Genomic DNA, 20,113 nt, shown 5'->3' on the forward strand with positions numbered 1-20,113 from the left:
GATGCTAGAGGTCAGAGGAGAATGGGCCGACTGATTCAAGCTGATAGAAGACCAACGTTGACGGAAATAACCACTCATTACAACCGATGTATGCAGCAAAGCATGTGTGAAGCCACAACATGCACAACCTTGAGGTGGATGGGCTACAACAGCAGAAGACCCCACCGGGTACCACTTATCTCCACTACAAATAGGAAAAAGAGTCTACAATTTGCACAAGCTCACCAAAATTGGACAGTTGAAGACTGGAAAAATGTTGCCTGGTCTGAGGAGTCTTCATAGAGTCAGAATTTGGCGTTAACAGAATGAGAACATGGATCCATCATGCCTTGTTACCACTGTGCAGGCTGGTGGTGGTGGTGTATTGGTGTGGGGGATGTTTTCTTGGCACACTTTAGGCCCCTTAGTGCCAATTGGGCATTGTTTAAATGCCACGGGCTACCTGAGCATTGTTTCTGACCATGTCCATCCCTTCATGACCACCATGTACCCATCCTCTGATGGCTACTTCCAGCAGGATAATGCACCATGTCACAAAGCTCGAATAATTTCAAATTAGTGTCTTGAACATGACAATGAGTTCACTGTACTAAAATGGCCCCCACAGTCACCAGATCTTAACCCAATAGAGCATCTTTGGGATGTGATGGAACAGGAGCTTCATGCCCTGGATGTGCATCCCACAAATCTCCAACTGCAAGATGCTATCCTATCAATATGGGCCAACATTTCTAAAGAATGCTTTCAGCACCTTGTTGAATTACTGCCATGTAGAATTAAGGCAGTCCTGAAGGCAAAAGGGGGTCAAACACTGTATTAGTATATGGTGTTCCTAATAATCTTTTATTCCAGTACCTCCTGCTCTGCTCAGCCAAAATATTCACGTTTATGAAGGGCAGGGAGGATGTGTCAGTACTTCCTCCTCTCTGCCTGTGCTTAGTCCTTCTCCCTCCATGTGCTGCTAATGGTTCCTATGTGCTGTTACAGCACACAGCGCGCTGCGGAGCTGCGTTGTGTGTGGGCTTGTGGTAATTGAGGTCAGAACGATAGTTTACAAAACAGTTGTTAGTACACTATCGTTCCGACTTAAACTACCACAAAACCACACACAGCGCAGCTCCCCAGTGCTCTGTGTGTCGTAACAGTACATAGGTACCATTAACGGCGCTGGGGAGCTGCACTGTGTGCAGTCTTGTGGTAATTAAGGTCCCCAGCGCTCCTTGTGCTGTAACAGCACATAGGACTTATTAGTGGTGAGTGGAGGAGGTGGGACTAAGGACGGGCAGAAAGGAGGAAGTACTGACACTTCCTCCCTGCCCATCATCGATGTTCTGCTCAAGTCGAATATTTCGGCTGAGCAGAGTGGGAGGGGGGGGGGGGCAGGGGAAGGATAGTCCTGTGACATATGTCATAGCATCACAATTCAATCAGCATTAATAGTATGCTTATTATAAAGTGGTTCAGGGGTACTTAAATGTTTTTTTTATTTTTTGTAATACCATGATTAAATGTCAAAAGTAAACTGAATATGATGATGATTGAGATCTACTTACATACAGCTATTGTTCAGCTAAACCAAAGCATATCCTAGACAACGTATACATATAAGCTGTTGCTCTGTGAAAGCTTGTTAATATATCACATTCTGCATTATTCTAAAGTGTTGCTTTAGATTGTATTATTTTTCTTTAAGTCCAAGACACAAAAGTGTTTTTCCATGGAATCTTTTCTTATGAACTGATTTTCCCTTTCACACAGCTGCAGTTATTATTTAATGTCTGTAACAAGAATACCAATCGCTTGTGTTACTAAACAGTGGCTGCAGGGCTTTGTGTCTGTGTCAACAGCATTTAGCAATATTTTATTAGAGTGTGTATTGCTGCTTCTGCTTAACATTTCTTTGTTGTCCAGATTGATCAATTACTTGCCTGCAGTTATCGGAGTTATTGGCAGCGCCAGATAGCACAGGATCTATTTGTAATCATGGAAAAACCTCCTTTTCAACAAAGAGTCTGTACACCAAGGAAATGCTCATGTCATTACATCAAATCCCTGCTAATATTATTTTTTACAAGATCTATATACAAACCACATGCTATGAATTTCACTGATATCCCTTTGCCAGTTTGTTGAAATAATAATGAATTCCCATTTAACTCGTAAAAGTAAGGCATTTATAGTAACACTTTTTAACATAGAACTAAATCACATCAGTGGGGTTTACAATCTAATGTTTCCACAACAGTCAAGGTTCTAGTGTTGGGGATAGTTAACTATCTTTATGCTTTAGAGTGTGGGAAGACATTGGAATCATCAGAGGAAACCCATACAAGCTTCAGACCAGGGTTGCCAACTTAATTTATAGTTTTTGATGGGCAAAAGGCCCCAAAATTCTGGAAAATTTTGGACGGACCACTCAGTGCTGGAAGAGGGGTGACGATAGAGACTATTCACCCCTCTTCCACCACCAGGCAGGGCTGCAATGGTGACACCATCATATTAGTCCTGATCATGTAATCGCAACCCAAAAGATATATCGATAGTGTTTTGCCACCGCGGTGGTGGAGAGGAGAAGCCGATGTAGCGTCTGGACAGGTAAATAAGACAGCTCCCTGTGTCGCTCCGCATCACTTGCCAGGCTGAGGGAGGTACACTTCCCCAGCGGCAGAAAATAATTTGGCCCTGCAGCCACATATAGTCTTCCTATATGTGGCTGCTAAAAGGTTAATATAAATTAATGGTTGCAACAGGATATTAATATCTGGTATTTTGAGTTAGCAACCCATCTGAACAGTCTCTGGATGCAGGGTTGTTTCTGACCTAATGGGCACCATCTTACCCAGCCTCAGGCCACCCAGCCTTAGGCATCAGGAAGGGGAGTTTTAAGGTTAGGCGTCAGGAAGGGGGGTTTTGGGGTTTAGGGGGTTTTAGGTTTAGGCAGCAGGAAGGGGGTTTATGGTTATCAGTATTCACTGTGTAGACTTTATATTGGCTTTACCCCACGCCCATTTTTTCTCACGTCTCTATATCATGCACGTGATTCAGACAACACTGATGCATGAATGATCAGCAGGACCTCAGGCAACTGGTGTTCTTTAAAAGGAAATAATTATGGCAGCCCTCTCACTTCAGGTATCCTTTGAGCAGCAGGCGTTTTCCCAGAGAATGAGATAAACCCTTATTTTCTGTCTTGCCATTTTCCCTTTTATGAGTAGTGGCATTAGCTCAATTTTATTGATCATAATAAACAGTCATCTGTAAGATCTTGGGAGAGGGGAGGGCTGAGCACAACTGATCTACCCATATGCATTTCGATTTGCTTATATGTATGAAAGGACATGGCAGCGCATAAGTAGTTACCCTGTGTGTAACATGAGGCGTTTCCTACATTTTAACACTTAAGTCATGTATTCCACAAATGTTTCTAACAGTAGGTTAACTACATGTATTTTCTTTTGAACATGGTATCATCCCTTCTCATAAACACTTATGCATTGTATGACGCACACTGCAATCATGAAGCAATTTTCTTTCTAATTAAGCGTAATCCAGCACATCACTTGCATGAGATTATTATTATTATGATTCTGCACTGAAAATTTTCACATCTTCCACAACCCACACCGTCCTTTCTAAGTCTCTACCTGTATCCCTTCTGACAAATCGCCTTGCTGTGTCTGAGAAAACGCACTTCCCCCGCCCGAAATATAGGATGTTAAAAAATGTTACGCTTAATGGCCATTCACATCTTAATCTCATGTCCAAGGTCATGGCAGATCAGAACGGCTTAAATAAAATCAAATTTAATTACAGGACATTTGTTTTCTGTACTGAAACTGTCATTCTGTCACTGTGTTCATGAATCAATGCTGGCCCAACTTTGTCCTAGCGATTTGCAGACTGCAATTCATGATTTATTAAGGCATTACTGGACAAAATGTGGATGAGTGTCTTTGCCTTCATGAAAAATTAAAACTTCATGTCACGTGATTTTCACTCGTTTCTGCGAACAGAGCACTGTGGAGACAGACACACTGTAATATATCATGACCTACATATATAATAAAGTTGCTTTTTTAAATAATTGATATTATTTACTTAAGTTTTATTGTGCAATCTGCACATAAAACATTTATGTCTAAGTATACATCCTCCCTTATTTCAAGAAATGACGGCAGATCGATTCTTTTTTAAAGCAACGCTGAATAAGTCCACCTGCAGAATATGATTAAAACCGTAGTCTTGTACAAACTAAGCCTTGGTATTATTATACCATTTCTCTATAAAATGTTCCTTCTCTTTTCTCCATTTGTTGTCTACATAAATACACGAGCTAGAAGTGTGGATGGAAAAGCTTTAATGCTTTAGTTTGTTCAGTCAATCTGCTATAACTGTACTATTAACATTTTGGTCACCTAAACAGATAAAGGGAGATGTAAATATAAGCACAATATAATTTATCGACTAAACTAGCAACTGCACAAAAATGATTCACAGTTTTGACTCTTGTTAAAGAGAAACTCCGACCAAGAATTTAACATTATCCCAATCAGTAGCTGATACCCCTTTTACATGATAAATCTATTCCTTTTCACAAACAGATCATCAGGGGGCGCTGTATAACTGATATTGTGGTGAAACCCCTCCCACAAGAAACTCTGAGGACCATGGTACTCCTGGCAGTTTCCTGTCTGGGAACTTTGCTGCATTGTTGGAAATAGCTGTGTACAGCTGTTTTCAACTGCCAAAAAAGCATGCAGCAGCTACATCACCTGCCAACAGTAAAAATGTCACCATGTAATAAATGTCAGAATGTAAATCAGGGATTTAAAAGATTTTACAATGGGCAAACACTGACTAAATCATTTATATATAATTACTGTAAAAATGTAGCACTTTTATTACATTATTTTTACTGGAGTTCCTCTTTAAAGTTGTAGGATTCCAACATATAAGATGGCGATACATCAAGCGACTTGGCAGCCAATTGACCATCCAATTCGATTATTATAATCAAATTGGATGAAAATTTGTGCCGCTAAGTGCATGCCCGACCAACAAAGGGACCATTTTCGGGATGGAAATTGGTTGCATGGTCGATCGCGCATGCTGCAAAATGTCAGACCAAAGTTGGTTGGACGGATGTGCAGCGGTACGACGGCTGATTTTGGAACAGGCGACAAGACGAAACCCCCGCCACTGCAATGTATAAATGTGTGTGCATTTATACATTACCTGTCCGTTGTCAGCCTCCACGAGGTTTCCGTCCATCTCACCGGGTTCCGCATACACTTATTCACGATAGCTGTGCATATCGCCTGACATTGGACGCTATGCGCCGCTACCGTGTATGCAGCTGTTATCCGTCATGGACAATCACCGCACGGAGGCTGCTACAGGACAGGTAATGTATAAATGCACACACCAGGGAGGGCACATTTATACATTGGGGCGCAGTGGCGGGGCGGACGCGGCGGGCTCAGCCGATTCCCTGAAGATTTCATGCTTAAATCAGACGGGAATCGGCCTGTAGTATATGGGCAGAGAGACAAATCAGATTTGATTAGAGATAAATTTGTCTCTGTCGAATCTGCCCATAATCGTCAGGTCTATGGGTACCTTTACTATTATTTTCACTGCTGCCGCCATACAAATTTGGATTACATTTTTTTGCTTGTTGAAGTCAATAGGCCGCATCCAAATGTGTGTGCAGGGAAAAAACAGATGGCATGCAGCATAAAAATTGCATGGCACGGCTAGAAAGATTTGCATGTTCTTGCATCACAGCAAGTGCCGATATCATGTCTTACAGATGCATGCCGCTACAATACAAGCTTAGCCTTATGAGCAGATAGATACGAGCAAAATCATTGTTGGTACATTCATAAGATTTTTGTTGAACTTCTGATCAGCCTGTGAGCATCTTGCAACTGAATTTCTCAAAACTAATAGAAACATTCATAAATTGAGGTGAAACTATTGACCGTACTAACATTCAATGTGAAAGGAGCCAAGTACTATTTACCTTCCAACTGTTATTCAAATCCTCTCACTTAAATATGTCCTGATTGAATAATGGACTCAGAGCAAGCAGGTTGACTCCAAAGGTTTAACATCTCTCCAAATTGTACCAGGGACATATAGTACTATATGATTAGTACATTCATCTTCTGACTACACTGCAACCACACATCACGGGTTAGTTGTTTTTTGTAAATATGGCCTCATCAATGACAACTGCTCTATAATCCCAGAAATAAACAAGATTCCACAGAAGACACTTATTAATTCTGTCATACAATGGCCATAGCTCCCAACTATCCCTCTTTGGAGGGACTGTTCCCCTTTGGGAGCCCTCTCCCTCTGTCCTCCTCATTTGTCCCTCTTTCAGGACTTTGTCCCTCTTTCTATGTAAATATTTGTATTTTCTACTGAAATATGTGTTTGATTGACTGGAAAAACAAATCAGGATCGAAAGGACCAGTGTAGTTTGAGTTATAAAAGAATACATTTTTCTTATGAAATCTTTATGGTATTCATGACTAGGGCTGTGTCGGTGGCGTAATCAGGGGTGTGGCAGGAGCGTGTCTTAAGTGTCCCTCTTTCTCATCTCAAAATGTTGGGAGGTATGAATGGCTGGTGTGAGGCTGGTGCAGTGTGTGCATTTCTCCCATGGGCTGCTGCTCACTGCTGTGCACCACTTATCTTTGAAACGTTTCCTTCTGACTTGCTGAAGCTAATCTGTTTCAGATCCTTGATGACCATATGTTGGATTAAAAACTCACTGAAAAACTGTGAAATGCAACTACTTTATGTATATTATCTTGACCATGATTTGATTCAGTCAGTGTTGCACACTGGCTCAACCAAGCATGATTAGAGATGAGCCGAAATTTTCGAAATTTCGAACTGCTTTTATTACGAATGCGAAATTTAACATTACGACCCAAATTCGTAATTTCGTAATTAATTTTCAAATCGTAATTTACAATTTCGTAATCGAAATTTCACTCCCGTAATTACGAATTTCGTTTCTCTAACCGAAATTTTACTTTTTCAGGTTTGTAAGGGTTTCTATCCCTCTAGATGCCTAAAATGAATAGCACAGCCAGCCTCCTCCTCCTCCTCCTCCTCCTCCTCCTCCTCCTCCTCCTCCTCCTCCTCCTCCTCCTCCTCCTCCTCCTCCTCCTCCTCCTCCTCCTCCTCCTCCTCCTCCTCCTCCTCCTCCTCCTCCTCCTCCTCCTCCTCCTCCTCCTCCTCCTCCTCCTCCTCCTCCTCCTCCTCCTCCTCCTCCTCCTCCTCCTCCTCTCTCTCTCTCTCTCTCTCTCTCTCTCTCTCTCTCTCTCTCTCCAGAGATTTGTAGTATTTCAAAACCATACTCACATTCATGACATGTCCAGGGATCAAACCCAGGCCAACCACATGGAAGACAGCTATGCTCACCACCATACCACCAAACACACACTAAATAGACTGCTAACCTAAATCTTACTTGTAGACAGTCATATGAGACACATGCTGGGTGCAGGGCTTTGTGATTGGACCATGCGATAGAGTGAGGTGCAAAAATGAAATCATGCCTAGCAGAGGATGGTTTCACAGTGCTAAATGCTAGGCTGGCTGTGGTGCAATTGGTTAGTGTGTCTGGCTGGTAACAGCAAGGTTACAGGTTCGATTCCATCCAGGCATGTCTTTTCCTTTTGCGTTCAACAGTTGTCCAAACAGAGCCAACAGAGCCCCAGATAGCCATGTAGAGTTAGGTCACAGCTAGCCTGGCTGTGGTGCAATTGGTTAGTGTGTCTGGCTGGTAACAGCAAGGTTACAGGTTCGATTCCATCCAGGCATGTCTTTTTCTTTTGCGTTCAACAGTTGTCCAAACAGAGCCAACAGAGCCCCAGATAGCCATGTAGAGTTAGGTCACAGCTAGCCTGGCTGTGGTGCAATTGGTTAGTGTGTCTGGCTGGTAACAGCAAGGTTACAGGTTCGATTCCATCCAGGCATGTCTTTTCCTTTTGCGTTCAACAGTTGTCCAAACAGAGCCAACAGAGCCCCAGATAGCCATGTAGAGTTAGGTCACAGCTAGCCTGGCTGTGGTGCAATTGGTTAGTGTGTCTGGCTGGTAACAGCAAGGTTACAGGTTTGATTCCATCCAGGCATGTCTTTTCCTTTTGCGTGCGCGCGCTGCGCCATTGAACCCCATGGGGTATTTTGCGTGCGTAAAACTTTACGCATGCAAAACTTTGTGCTCGGTGTTTGGACAACTGTTGAACTCAAAAGGAAAAGACATGCCTGGATGGAATCGAACCTGTAACCTTGCTGTTACCAGCCAGACACACTAACCAATTGCACCACAGCCAGGCTAGCTGTGACCTAACTCTACATGGCTATCTGGGGCTCTGTTGGCTCTGTTTGGACAACTGTTGAACGCAAAAGGAAAAGACATGCCTGGATGGAATCGAACCTGTAACCTTGCTGTTACCAGCCAGACACACTAACCAATTGCACCACAGCCAGCCTAGCATTTAGCACTGTGAAACCATCCTCTGCTAGGCATGATTTCATTTTTGCACCTCACTCTATCGCATGGTCCAATCACAAAGCCCTGCACCCAGCATGTGTCTCATATGACTGTCTACAAGTAAGATTTAGGTTAGCAGTCTATTTAGTGTGTGTTTGGTGGTATGGTGGTGAGCATAGCTGTCTTCCATGTGGTTGGCCTGGGTTTGATCCCTGGACATGTCATGAATGTGAGTATGGTTTTGAAATACTACAAATCTCTGGAGAGAGAGAGAGAGAGAGAGAGAGAGAGAGAGAGAGAGAGAGAGAGAGAGAGAGAGAGAGAGAGAGGAGGAGGAGGAGGAGGAGGTTGGTTGGTTATTCATTTTAGGCATCTACAGGGATAGAAACCTTTGCAAACTTTAAAATACTAAATTTCGTAATCGTAATTACGAAAATTTGCGTAATTTGCGAAAATTACGAAATTTCGATTACTGCTGAAATCGTAATTGTAGTAATTTCGCGAAATTTCGGAAATTCGTAATTAGGTCATTACGCTCATCCCTAAGCATGATAAATCTCCCCAGCAAGTACTAATAAATCCTAGGCACTTAATCAACCAGTTTACACATATATACTATACATGGGTGAGCTGTAATGAAACATCTTAACTAGCTACACATCGTTACTATAGCTTGATTCATTATTAATAATCCTAAAGTGATTATAATGTCAATTTATGAAGTTTCTGCAATCTACAATGTCCGTTTTCTATCAATTAATTAAAATGTGTTATTTTTATGAATATATAGGATTTGCATTTAGAAGTAAGACTTCTTTTTTTTACCTGACAACAGCACCTGAAGGAAAAATTTGAGTCACTAGCAAAAATGTGTAGCCAACAGATCCAGTATTAGAAGAAAAGAAAAATGTGCTCTTAATCACCTAAAAAGTTACTTTATAATTATTTGTTAAAGGTAAAACATTGCTTTAGGGTTTAATAGGCCCTGCAGCAGGAAGCTTTGTAGTGCTGTAAAAGAGAGTGATTGCACTCTAGTTGTGATAGGCTCAGCCCTCTGGCAAAGCAAAGCAGCTTTTGTCCCCAGAAAGGAGTAGTATGTGTACAGAATTACAGCAATACATATACAGCAGCTATTCACAGCAGTATAATAAAATCTGTACATCACCTGACTGTAGAATGTTGCAAGATTGCACATCTAGTATCATCTGCACAGCCTTTGCTTTTTCATTTTTTTAGAAACGTCCTCAGCTAAATCCTGTTCATATTGTTTCTGATCTTCCTCTATATTTTTGACACCCACTGCTGTGCTGCACAGTGTTGCGGTTACTATGATTACGTCCCATGAATATACACTATGTGGGTGGCATATCTTCATATGAATATAGTTACCATACTCTGTCCAGCATCAGTCTCCCTCCAGAATCAGATCATTTTCTGTCCACAGGCACCTTTAGGCTACATTCACAGTTGTGTGTTGCAGTGCGGCATAACGGCCCCTTTGTAACACGGCTTGCCCAACTACACAACTGTGAATGTAAGCGACAATCAAAGTGTGGTGGGTGTGTTGCGCTATAATGACGTGTGAAATTGTAACACCCTGCATGCATTGCATTGCCACAACAGTACCAGTGAAGTATACTTTCCGTCCATTATATGCAGCGCACAGATAACGTTAAGGTGCCGCTTTTCCATTCTGTTACATCCCCGCTATCGCAGGGAATGCAATGTTCACTGCAAACTCAGCAGCATCACATGCGTGTTAATTCTGTTTCTTCTCTATGTGCATCATCTGCTGTACAACATCCCCGCCTTCCTTCCTAATAAGTAAGATCCTCCTGACTATTGATTGATGTCATCTGGCAGTTTAACTGTTTTATAATAGGCCCAGGCAATTTACATTTATATCAATAATATAGACAATCTATCAGTAAAGATAATCACTGAGATGCTAATTTTCAGAGCTGCCTGGGCATTAGTTATTTCTTTAAATGTTTACATTGTGCAGCTGGCTGGGGTGAAGATGTGCATAACTATTGAAAGCATCCATACGCTTCACGACCAGGCTAATTAAAATCTATGCACTTTTTGGGACCTGCTGCTATCCCTGCCAGGGCCCAATTCCAAGCTGCAGAGGATTCACATCAAATTGGTATGTAAGCTGTGATTATTAGCATCTCATTGACCATTGTTAGTCAGGGGTAATGCACTTTATGTACAGCATGAGAGAAGGCTCTTATCTTTTGCTTTGGGGCCATTACCTGCTCCTTATGCTACATACAGAGATCTGAGAAGTCCATAGCATAAGACAGATGCAATGAAAAGGTACAGGACTGGTACAGGGCTTCATGCTGAGAAAAGGGAGGCATTACAGACGTGCACGTGTCTCCTTGTGACAAGTATGCTTTAATAAAAGCATCTGGAAGTTTTGTTAGTAAGCCTTCATCTCCCAGTCCATACTGTTGTTCTAGTGAATACTCTAATCATTGTTTTACAGCTTGCAGGAAATGTGATTGGCATTTCTATTTATGTGCTGCCAAAATACAATAAGAAATACACTTGTTGAAAAAATTGTTTCCTTTTTCACACCGCAGAATACAGTGCTATTGGATTATTGCTGCATGTTCATAGAAAATAAAAGACGTGACCATAGGAAGATAGTAAGTAGAAAAATACATGAGCAGAAAAAAACACAAGCATGTATAGAATAATAGAAAATAATGTGTTTATTGTAGACTAATGTTTTATGATTCATTTACGGTTTATCAGGGATGGCACTGCCAATCTGCCATTCAAGCAAAGGGGACACTTGCTCCAGGGCCCAGACTGCTGCAGGGACCCCGCACCCCCAGACCCTGCCAAGTGGTCTCCCCCACTACTACCTGGGGCCACCGCACATGTAGCTGCAGATGAATCACTCACCCATCCCGGCCCTGCTCCACCCGTGCTCTCTCCAGCCCCGCTGCCTGCCTCGTCTCCATTCTGCAAATGTTATGTCTAACCTGTGAAGGATCATAGAGAAGAGGCAGGCAGTGGGGCTGAAGACAGCACAGACTAAGCAGTGCTGGATGAGTGAGTGATTAATCTGCAGTAACATGTGGGGGAGACCATGGGGCAGACTTTTCTGGAGGGAGGGGGGGGGGGTAGGTAGGTAGATTTAGAAAGAGATGCTAATTTACAGGCTGAGGCCTGGGACCCACTAGCATTGCTTTTCTAAATGCTTTTGCTTTGTGTAAAAAAAAAAAAAAAAAATCAGCTGCTAGTGGATCCCAGCCCAGGCCTAAAATTTGAACAAAAACGCAATTTCAATGTTCCATTAAAATGCATTACATTTGAGATGAATCACAATCCTGCATGATGCACGCAAATTCTGTTAATTGTGAAAGTGACCTAAGGGCCCTTCTTGAAGATCGCGATTGCAAGAAAATCATAGCGCATTTAGGATTGCAATGTACATCAAGCGGTCTCCTGTGTGTTTCAGCCCAATTTTCATGTGATTATTTGTTTCCTCATTACGGTGACATGTAATTTCACAACAATTCCATTAAAAAGAAAACTGCATAACACCACGTTTGGCGTGCAATTTTCCTGCACTTCTAATCGGAAATGCAGGAAAAGTACAGCAAGCACTATGTTTGGAATAAAGGAGTTTTATTTTGCTGTGTGCACATCTGGCATGAGTTGATACCTGAACTGAATACAGGTTTACTTATATTTCAGTGCATCTCCGCAAGTAAATCTCTGCAGGGATTTACTGGAATCTGTTAATCTCCCGATTTCTGGATTACCTATTGTTCATCTAGAAGCATGCTAAGCAAATACCAGTAATACATTCGCTTTAACAACACACTTAAGCCGCGATCTGCAGTCCATATTTATACTGATATTCAGTTGGGAGTAGCACCAAGCAAAGCAACAATTATGTTCAGAATTTTGTTTTAATTTAGTTTCTAGTGTTGGGTTAATGGCTATGATGAGATGCAGTTACTCAGCAGGGAGTCTTCTCTGATAGAGGGAAAGATTTGTACAAGCCATCTCTAGATGATTATGTGTTCATAAGCTTTACCAACTTTGTATGGTCTAAATAACGGAAACATTTTCCTGCATTGTAATAGAAATGGCATGTGCACAACATGAAGCTAATGTCAGAGATTCACTATCACATGAGATTCACCAACCTAAAAGTTTATCCATATACAAACAATTGCATTTTCCTGCAAACAAATTTGAAACCACAGGGTTTTTTTTTTGTTTTTTTTTGCAAACTGCGTTCTACACATATTTTTAAAATATAGCTATTTGCAGAGGATAGAACATTTAATATAGGATTATTCTGCACACAGCAATTTTTCCAACATAAATATTTAGATGTTGTTTATGACATCTGCCACGTCCATTGCAAATTACTGTTTGCGATCAAATTCATGGCCGTGCCAGAAGGCATAAATTAACCTTGCCTCATAACAAATGAAAGGAACGGAGCCTGGTGCAATATTGATTTCCTTTCCTTCCTATAGAAGCACAAAGACTTGCATATTTTAATCTGCTTTTATTTGCATACGTGCAGTGATCTTTATGTAGATATTATGTAAATGGCTCCAGCGTTGCCATTAAACTTTAATACAGTATGTGAAATATGACTGGATTATGATATGTGACATTTCTTACTGAGCTATGCAAATGAGTGAGAATGTCTCAGTGACAAGGAACTGGTCAGTATCCTGGTGAATGGAGGAGGAAGGTACTATTCCTTGCACCATACAATGGCAGTATATTCATGTGGATTGCCTAAGTGAGGAAAATATATACAGCTTCCTATTTGAATATCAAGGTTGCATTTTTGTGCGCAATTCTGTGAAAATATACACAGCAGAGTGAAGTGTTTATTTGTATTTTTATTATTTAGATTGCTGTTCACATTGTTGGTGGACACAGATGGCAGAAAAGCTGTCTGAGCCCATCTGATCCTCTCCATTGTATGCCTGCCTGATCCACTGTTATCATCATGCCATGTTGTTGCAGGAACTCACTTTGTGCGTGGAACAGGTTATGCCTGCAAATGCCCTTGTCTAGATAAAAACAAAAGCAAATTCTGCAGCACACTTAAAGCATGATAAAGCAGCAGCTGTGAAAGATCCTTGAAGCCAAACAATAGTCATTGAATTGGAGCCTCAGCTCCAATAGATAAGCCACCTTAATATAAGCTATAAGGAGAAAATCTTTAAAAAAAATAAAACATTGAAAGGGTTAATAGTTTTAGCTTCAACTTCTGATGCTGCCTTATCAGTGACTGTCTTGAGTTTAATACTAGATCTCCAGGCTTATTTCTGAATGCAAGAGTATAGAGAGGCATTCTACATGCAAGCTAGAAACATCAGAGTTTGTATGTTCTACCCCCTGTGTCTGTGTGGGTTTCCTCCGGGCACTCTGGTTTCCTCCCACATCCTAAAACTTACAGATAAGTTAATTGGCTTCCCCCTAAATTGGTCCTAGTCTACAATGGACATGATTGTGGTAGGGATGAGATTGTGAGCTCCTCTGAGGGACAGTTAGTGGCATGACTATATATACTTCATAAAGTGCTTTAGAAGAGATTGGCTCTATATAAATACAAAATAATAATGTGACCAGGAGAATTGTTAGACTATTTAGTCAGTCAAGTTATTTATATATTAAACGCTGGGCTAGATTTGTGAGCAGACCACATATGCCGTGACCTTGGGAGGGGCTTGAGCTGGGGTAGTGTTGCAGCTGTCAGCAGATCAGATGTTCCATACTTACCTTTCAGTATGGAGCTGTTTTTCTCCTCGGGACTCTTGTTCATGCTCTCCTCTCTCACCCTTCCACTCTGGCTGGCACTGAGGGGAGGGGCTAAGCAGTGCAGACCAGAGAGACTGGAGAATGAGGAGGAAAACTCTGTACATGTGCAGACCGGCCAAGTGTCACGTTTTTGCCGTGGCACTAACAATTTGCAGCCTCTATCACGGGGCACAGGTCAAATGTCCCGGCCTCTTCACAGAGCAGGCGTGTTTGCAGTTAACGGTTTCATTGCCCAGAGTCTTTGCAGAGAACACTAAAATACATGCATCACATCACACTCTGCAGCTTTGTTTCACTCTGAACTTCATCAGCAGCACAACATAAAACTCCAGCCTCAGCACTTTCTTTGAAGTTGATCTAGAGTGAGAGATAGTGATCTCTATCCTGGCTATCTGGCTACAGAGCATCTGAATAGTGAGGTGGATATCTTATCTTTCAATATGCTTGTGAAGTGCTAGAAATCCTGTATGGATCAATCATATTGGTCGCATTCCTCTATGCTATTGCTTTTATTAATAACCCATATTGTGACACAAGATCCTTAATTAGGGATAGTTGTGTGATTTTATGCATTTACAGTCCTGGGACTAGAGTTATGCACTTGAAGGCACTGTGTTAACATTTCTGATAGATAAAGTTTTTTGCCAGAAATAAAGAATTTAATATTTTGCACATTTCAGTCTTTATTTTCTTATTTAATATATTCATAACTCTTCATGTAGAGCTCTTTACTCTAATGTATATCCTTTATGACATATGTGTGCTGTGATTATTCTTTAAATAGCTTGCCTAACATGGCTCCATGCGCCAATCTCTGCATAGGATGGAGGGGAAAACTGTATAAGGAAGGGGTGTGGCTTTGGAACATGGGGGCGTGGTTAAATGTGTGGCAGGGGCATGTCTTAGTGTCCATTTTTCCTGGCTCCAAAAGTTGGGAGGTATGCATGTGCAGACAGGAAGTTATGCAACAGCTGATATGCTTCCAGCTTCTGCACTTCTCTGTCTGGTAGGCTAGTGTACTTGCTGAGTATCTGCACCAGTCTCACTAGCCACCAAAAACATTTTCCCCCTCAGCCTAGCCACCAAAAACATTTTCCCCCCAGCCATCTTTGCATGTTATAACCTCACTTACCAGAATGTTGTCCTGCATAGTGTCTGTCTCCTGCATACTGAATTCCTCAGCATGCTAGCAATGAGGTAGAGACAGTGGTAATGCCTGCTACTCTCACCTACTGGCACTGTGTAGTTAGGAGAGCATTGTGAGACATCCCTATACATTACACGATTTTTAACAAACTTGATTCCTAGTAGGTTGTTCTGCTGTGTCTTCCTGATTGTAAGTTTTATATAGAGAGTGTAATTTTGTTATAGTGCAAAGTTGCAAACTGGAGAGAAAGACAATGCACCCCTTATCCTTTTCAGCTATGTAAGAGCTGAGGTTCTTTAAGTAATTTAAATATTTGTTGTTTAAAACAATATTCTGTGATCATTTTAGCTGACCGTTTTGCCAATGATCCCGAAGGACAGGCTTTTACGGGTTCTGTGCAGTTTTGTCCTATATCCACTTCAGCCTTCTGTGTTTTTTCACTTTATGCATCTGAGCAATTTTCACCTCCCATTCATTCGCCATTAACTTTATCACAACTCATCACAATGAAATGATCTATATCTTGTTTTTTTCCACCACCAATTAGGCTTTCTTTGTGTGGTACATTTTGCTAAGAATAATTTTTTTCTAAATGCATTTTAAAGGAAATATTAAGAAAACAATTGAAAAAAATGCATTATTTCGGCCAATAATGCTTTAAAATAATACATGCTACCATAATTAAAACCCACGTATTTTATTTGCCCATTTGTCCCAGTTATTACATCATTTAAATTATGTCCCTATCACAAAGTATTGTGCCAATATTTTATTTGGAAATAAAGGTACAGTCAGTTTAGCGTCCATCACTATTTACAAGCTTATAATTTAAAAATAATAGTAATATACCCTCTTGATGTGCATATTAAAAAGAAGTTCAGACCCTTAGGTAACTATTTTTTTTTGTGTTGGGTATTTTTGGGAGTGTGGGATGTAAACAGTTAATTTTAAATGTAAGTGTGGGTCTGCCTCAGTCATATTTTTTTTAGGCATCCTGTAAGCGTACTATGTATGCTTACTGGAAGTGAAGAGGGCATGTGTAAGGTAGAATAATCACGGCTTCTTAGAAAAGCCAGTGATCATTCTGACGGGGACTTGCATTCCCATTCATTGATCTCCAGGCTACCGGGCAGCGGCGGTGCAGGAGCACGTGTGATCGGCCGCCGGAGCGCAATGCAGTGGGGCAGCAGCCTTTTGGACGTGGCAGCTACGTCCAAAAGGCTTAAATGGATATAGGGGAAGGGGAGAGTGAACTTCTGGCAGAGGCTGTGGGAAAACAGATACTGCTATGTACGATTCAGAAACATGTAGCGGTTTTTGTCCAGGACGAACATTTAGGCCCAGATTACATGGGCATCCAGCAAACATGCAGAAAAGAATTTGTCAGCTTTTGATGGCAATCAGCATTTTTCACCCCCACAGGGGGACATGGAGGCATGACAGTAAATGACCCTGGAAATAACAGGGTCACCTCAAATTAAAAATTAAAAATGGGGGTCAAAACGAAGCGTTTGTGCAAAGGACAGCACCAGCACTGCCTGTTAAATTGAATTAGAGCACTTAAATACAGAGGGACGCAGCTGTCATTTCCCACCTGGCAAGCATCCGTGTGAACTGGCCCTTAGACACCGAAGGGGTGATCAGAGAAACCTGGCCTTGGATGGTGAAAGGTACAAATCCTGTCCAGATTGTATGACTGTACTGTAGATCACCTTTAGAGAATATACCTCCTTCTACACCTTAAGTGAACATCCTCCCCCCCAACCCCCAAAAGAAAAAACAAAACATAAAACATACTCCATATTCCCAGAAAAACTATAACAGTGACATCATCAGGCTACTTCTGGTTTAGTATCTTCTGGAAATTATCACTAAGTAATTGTAGTGGTATAACCTGCTGCAGTACATTCTAGGAGAGGAGAAAAGGCATACTACCACTCCACCCACTATCATTCGGCTGTAGTAGGGAGAGCCTAGGTGTTCCTTCCACTAGTCTTCTTTTCAGCTGCTGCCAAGTTGACACTTGCCTTCACTCCAGCAATGGCTCTTGGAATAAGATGTGAGACCTTGTGTAAGGGAGTGCAGTCACTGCATCAATCACTGGCAGAAAACCACAACAATGTAACTACCGTGGTACCTGAGCGCTAGCGTGCAGTCAGCTAGTGGAAGGGAGCAGCTGACAACCTTTGAGCATGCCATGTGAAAGAGGCGATTATATAGATCATTTTTATCTATTGAGGGTTGCAGAAAAGTGTCAATCCTTGACAATAATGGCAACCATTTATGCTGATTGCAACTCTTAAACGTACCACTTTAATAAATAAACAGAGATGCCGATGGAATTATTTCATCAGGAATAATGCTGTTTTTTTGGGCAAACCGTCTGTTCACACTTATAAACGGTAGTGGTTGCCAACACATAGCATGATGGATCCTGGAAATAATCAGGCTGGAATTGTCAAGCAGCAATAAGGGGCACTGGGTTCTCTTGTTAACACGTCCATAAAATGAACAATGTGCTGGCTTATTTTAGCAAGGAAGACATCACTGACCTGTCTCACAGCTACGTCCTGTAAAACCTTGCGGACAAGCACACATATTAGGAGCAATACAGGTCCCTCCATTCCTACAGCCATCTTTGCAAAATGCTAGAAGAAAGCAAAAACAGCAACTCAATCATTTAAACTTAGACATTAATACATTCTGTATATTTTAAAACAAGTTAGAGAACTAGTAGATATCAGCAGTCCTGTGCCTACTGTTAAATAATTGAAAATCTAAAAACAGATGGCACGGAACAGTTTGAGTGGTGGGTGTACAGGCTATATTAATCTTCATGACAAAATTTACAGGAAGGGACACACAGATCTAGAACATCAATCTGACATGCCCCATAAATGTCAGTGCTTTTTTTGGCATTATGTTTCATCCTCTCTGCAATTTCAATCACCTGTGCCTTTGTCTCTGTACTATTCATTTATGCTGCACCATTCCATTCTGTCAATCAGGGCCGGGCCGACACATAGGCTCAGGAGGCTGGAGCCTCGGGGCGGAGCTCACTGCTGTGTGGGAGGGGCGCAAGGAGCAGGTCTGTGTATTGCCTGGCTTGGCTTGCCGCCCACTACCCCCGCTGTGTATGCTGCACTCACCACTTTGCTGGCTGCAGTGCTGGCTGGCTGCTGGGGAAGACGAGCGGAACAGATGAGCTGTATATAATCAGCTTTCTGCTGCTCGCTGTCCCCAGTCTTTCCTGGCTGCGTGTGTATAGAGAGCGCCCCTCCCCTCCTCTCTTCTTCATGTGACACTGACTGAGGGGCGGGGCTGAGCACTGTAACCCGGGCATTTCGATCTACAATGAAGACTGTGGAAGAGAAGAGATAGCTATGCGGGGGAAGGGGGGAGAGACACTGCAGGGAGAGGTATGTTCAGACCATAATATGCACACATGATTCTGCTCTTCTCCAGCCCACACACTGCCTGTGTTCCTGGTGCTTGCATGATAGATCAGTTTCCCTAATGCTGCCTTGTTTGTGCACTACAGGAAACACTCAGCTGAGCTCTCTCTCTCTCTCTCCTTCCCTGTCCCTGAAGCTGCTGCATGAGTATATCGAGGTTTTAAGATTACAGGAATAACTGCAGCTTTTTAACACCCCAGAGCTGGGCAAAGGAGAGCACAGGGGGGAGTGACTATGTGCTGTGTCAGGTGTGTGATAATGCTGGCTTCTATGTCACCAACTCCCCTGCCCCTCTCCCATTCCCTATCACTCTATTTCTCCGGCATCAGGCTATATTCTGTGGGGGTGTCCTGGGGATAAAAACACACTTACCTGGGGCTTCTATCAGCCCCCTGTAGCAGTAATGTCCCACACCGTCCTCCTCCGATCCACCGTTCTCCCCCGCCGGCTCCGGGCAATTATTCGTCTGACGACAGACGAATAATGCGGGCTCTCGTTCGTGTCAGTGGAAGCTTACTGCGCAGGTGCAGTACAAAGGTTTCTCGTACTGCGCCTGCGCAGTAAGCTTTTGATGATGCCGGCGGAAGCGAGCAGGCGCGCGGCCATTGGCGCCCAGCCGCAGTTGAAAGCGTGCCACGCTGGACTGGAGCCGGCGGCGGAGAATGGCGGATCGGAGGAGGACTGCGTGGGACATTACTGCTACAGGGGGCTGATAGAAGCCCCAGGTAAGTGTCTGTATTTAACCCCAGGACACCACCACAGAACCCCTTTAACCTCCCCCCAAGGACAAAGGAAAACAGAGAAATGCACCCTGTATGTATTTAGAGAGTTTAGCCTGTCTAATTCCCCCTCATCTGTGACTAATCACAAGTTGTAGTTTGATCTCACCCCTGTGCCTCCTGATTGCCATGGCAGATAAGACATATAAGCTCATTTAAAAGCTCAGGATATTAGCAATGTCTGCTTCCATGAAAGCAGGAAGTAGACACACTGCAGATTTATTGCAGGATTTGTATCAGCTGTAACATCGAAATTTTTTTCTTTAAAGGTTATTATACTGTTGCCTATCTTTTAGAGCAGAGAGGAAGTTCAGGTCCGCTTTAAAGTGGCCACTACCGATACAATTTTCCGGACAATCAGTCATCCTAGACCACTAATGACAGCTTGCTGGTATAT

At 42.3% G+C, this 20,113-nt stretch overlaps 1 protein-coding gene across 2 annotated transcripts in view; it reads right to left on the reverse strand.

Moving 5' to 3' along the window:
• Nucleotides 1–20,113, reverse strand: part of LOC137563722 (protein kinase C-binding protein NELL2) — a 391,218-nt gene that overhangs the window by 43,137 nt on the left and 327,968 nt on the right. For both annotated transcript variants that reach the window (XM_068276574.1, XM_068276575.1), the window contains one exon: nt 18,035–18,130. In XM_068276574.1, coding sequence (XP_068132675.1) covers nt 18,035–18,130 — 96 coding nt within the window. The remainder of the gene's footprint in view (nt 1–18,034; nt 18,131–20,113) is intronic.

The sequence above is a fragment of the Hyperolius riggenbachi genome, chromosome 3, assembly GCF_040937935.1.
Source record: "Hyperolius riggenbachi isolate aHypRig1 chromosome 3, aHypRig1.pri, whole genome shotgun sequence".
In the NCBI taxonomy this organism is placed as follows: Eukaryota; Metazoa; Chordata; class Amphibia; order Anura; family Hyperoliidae; genus Hyperolius; species Hyperolius riggenbachi.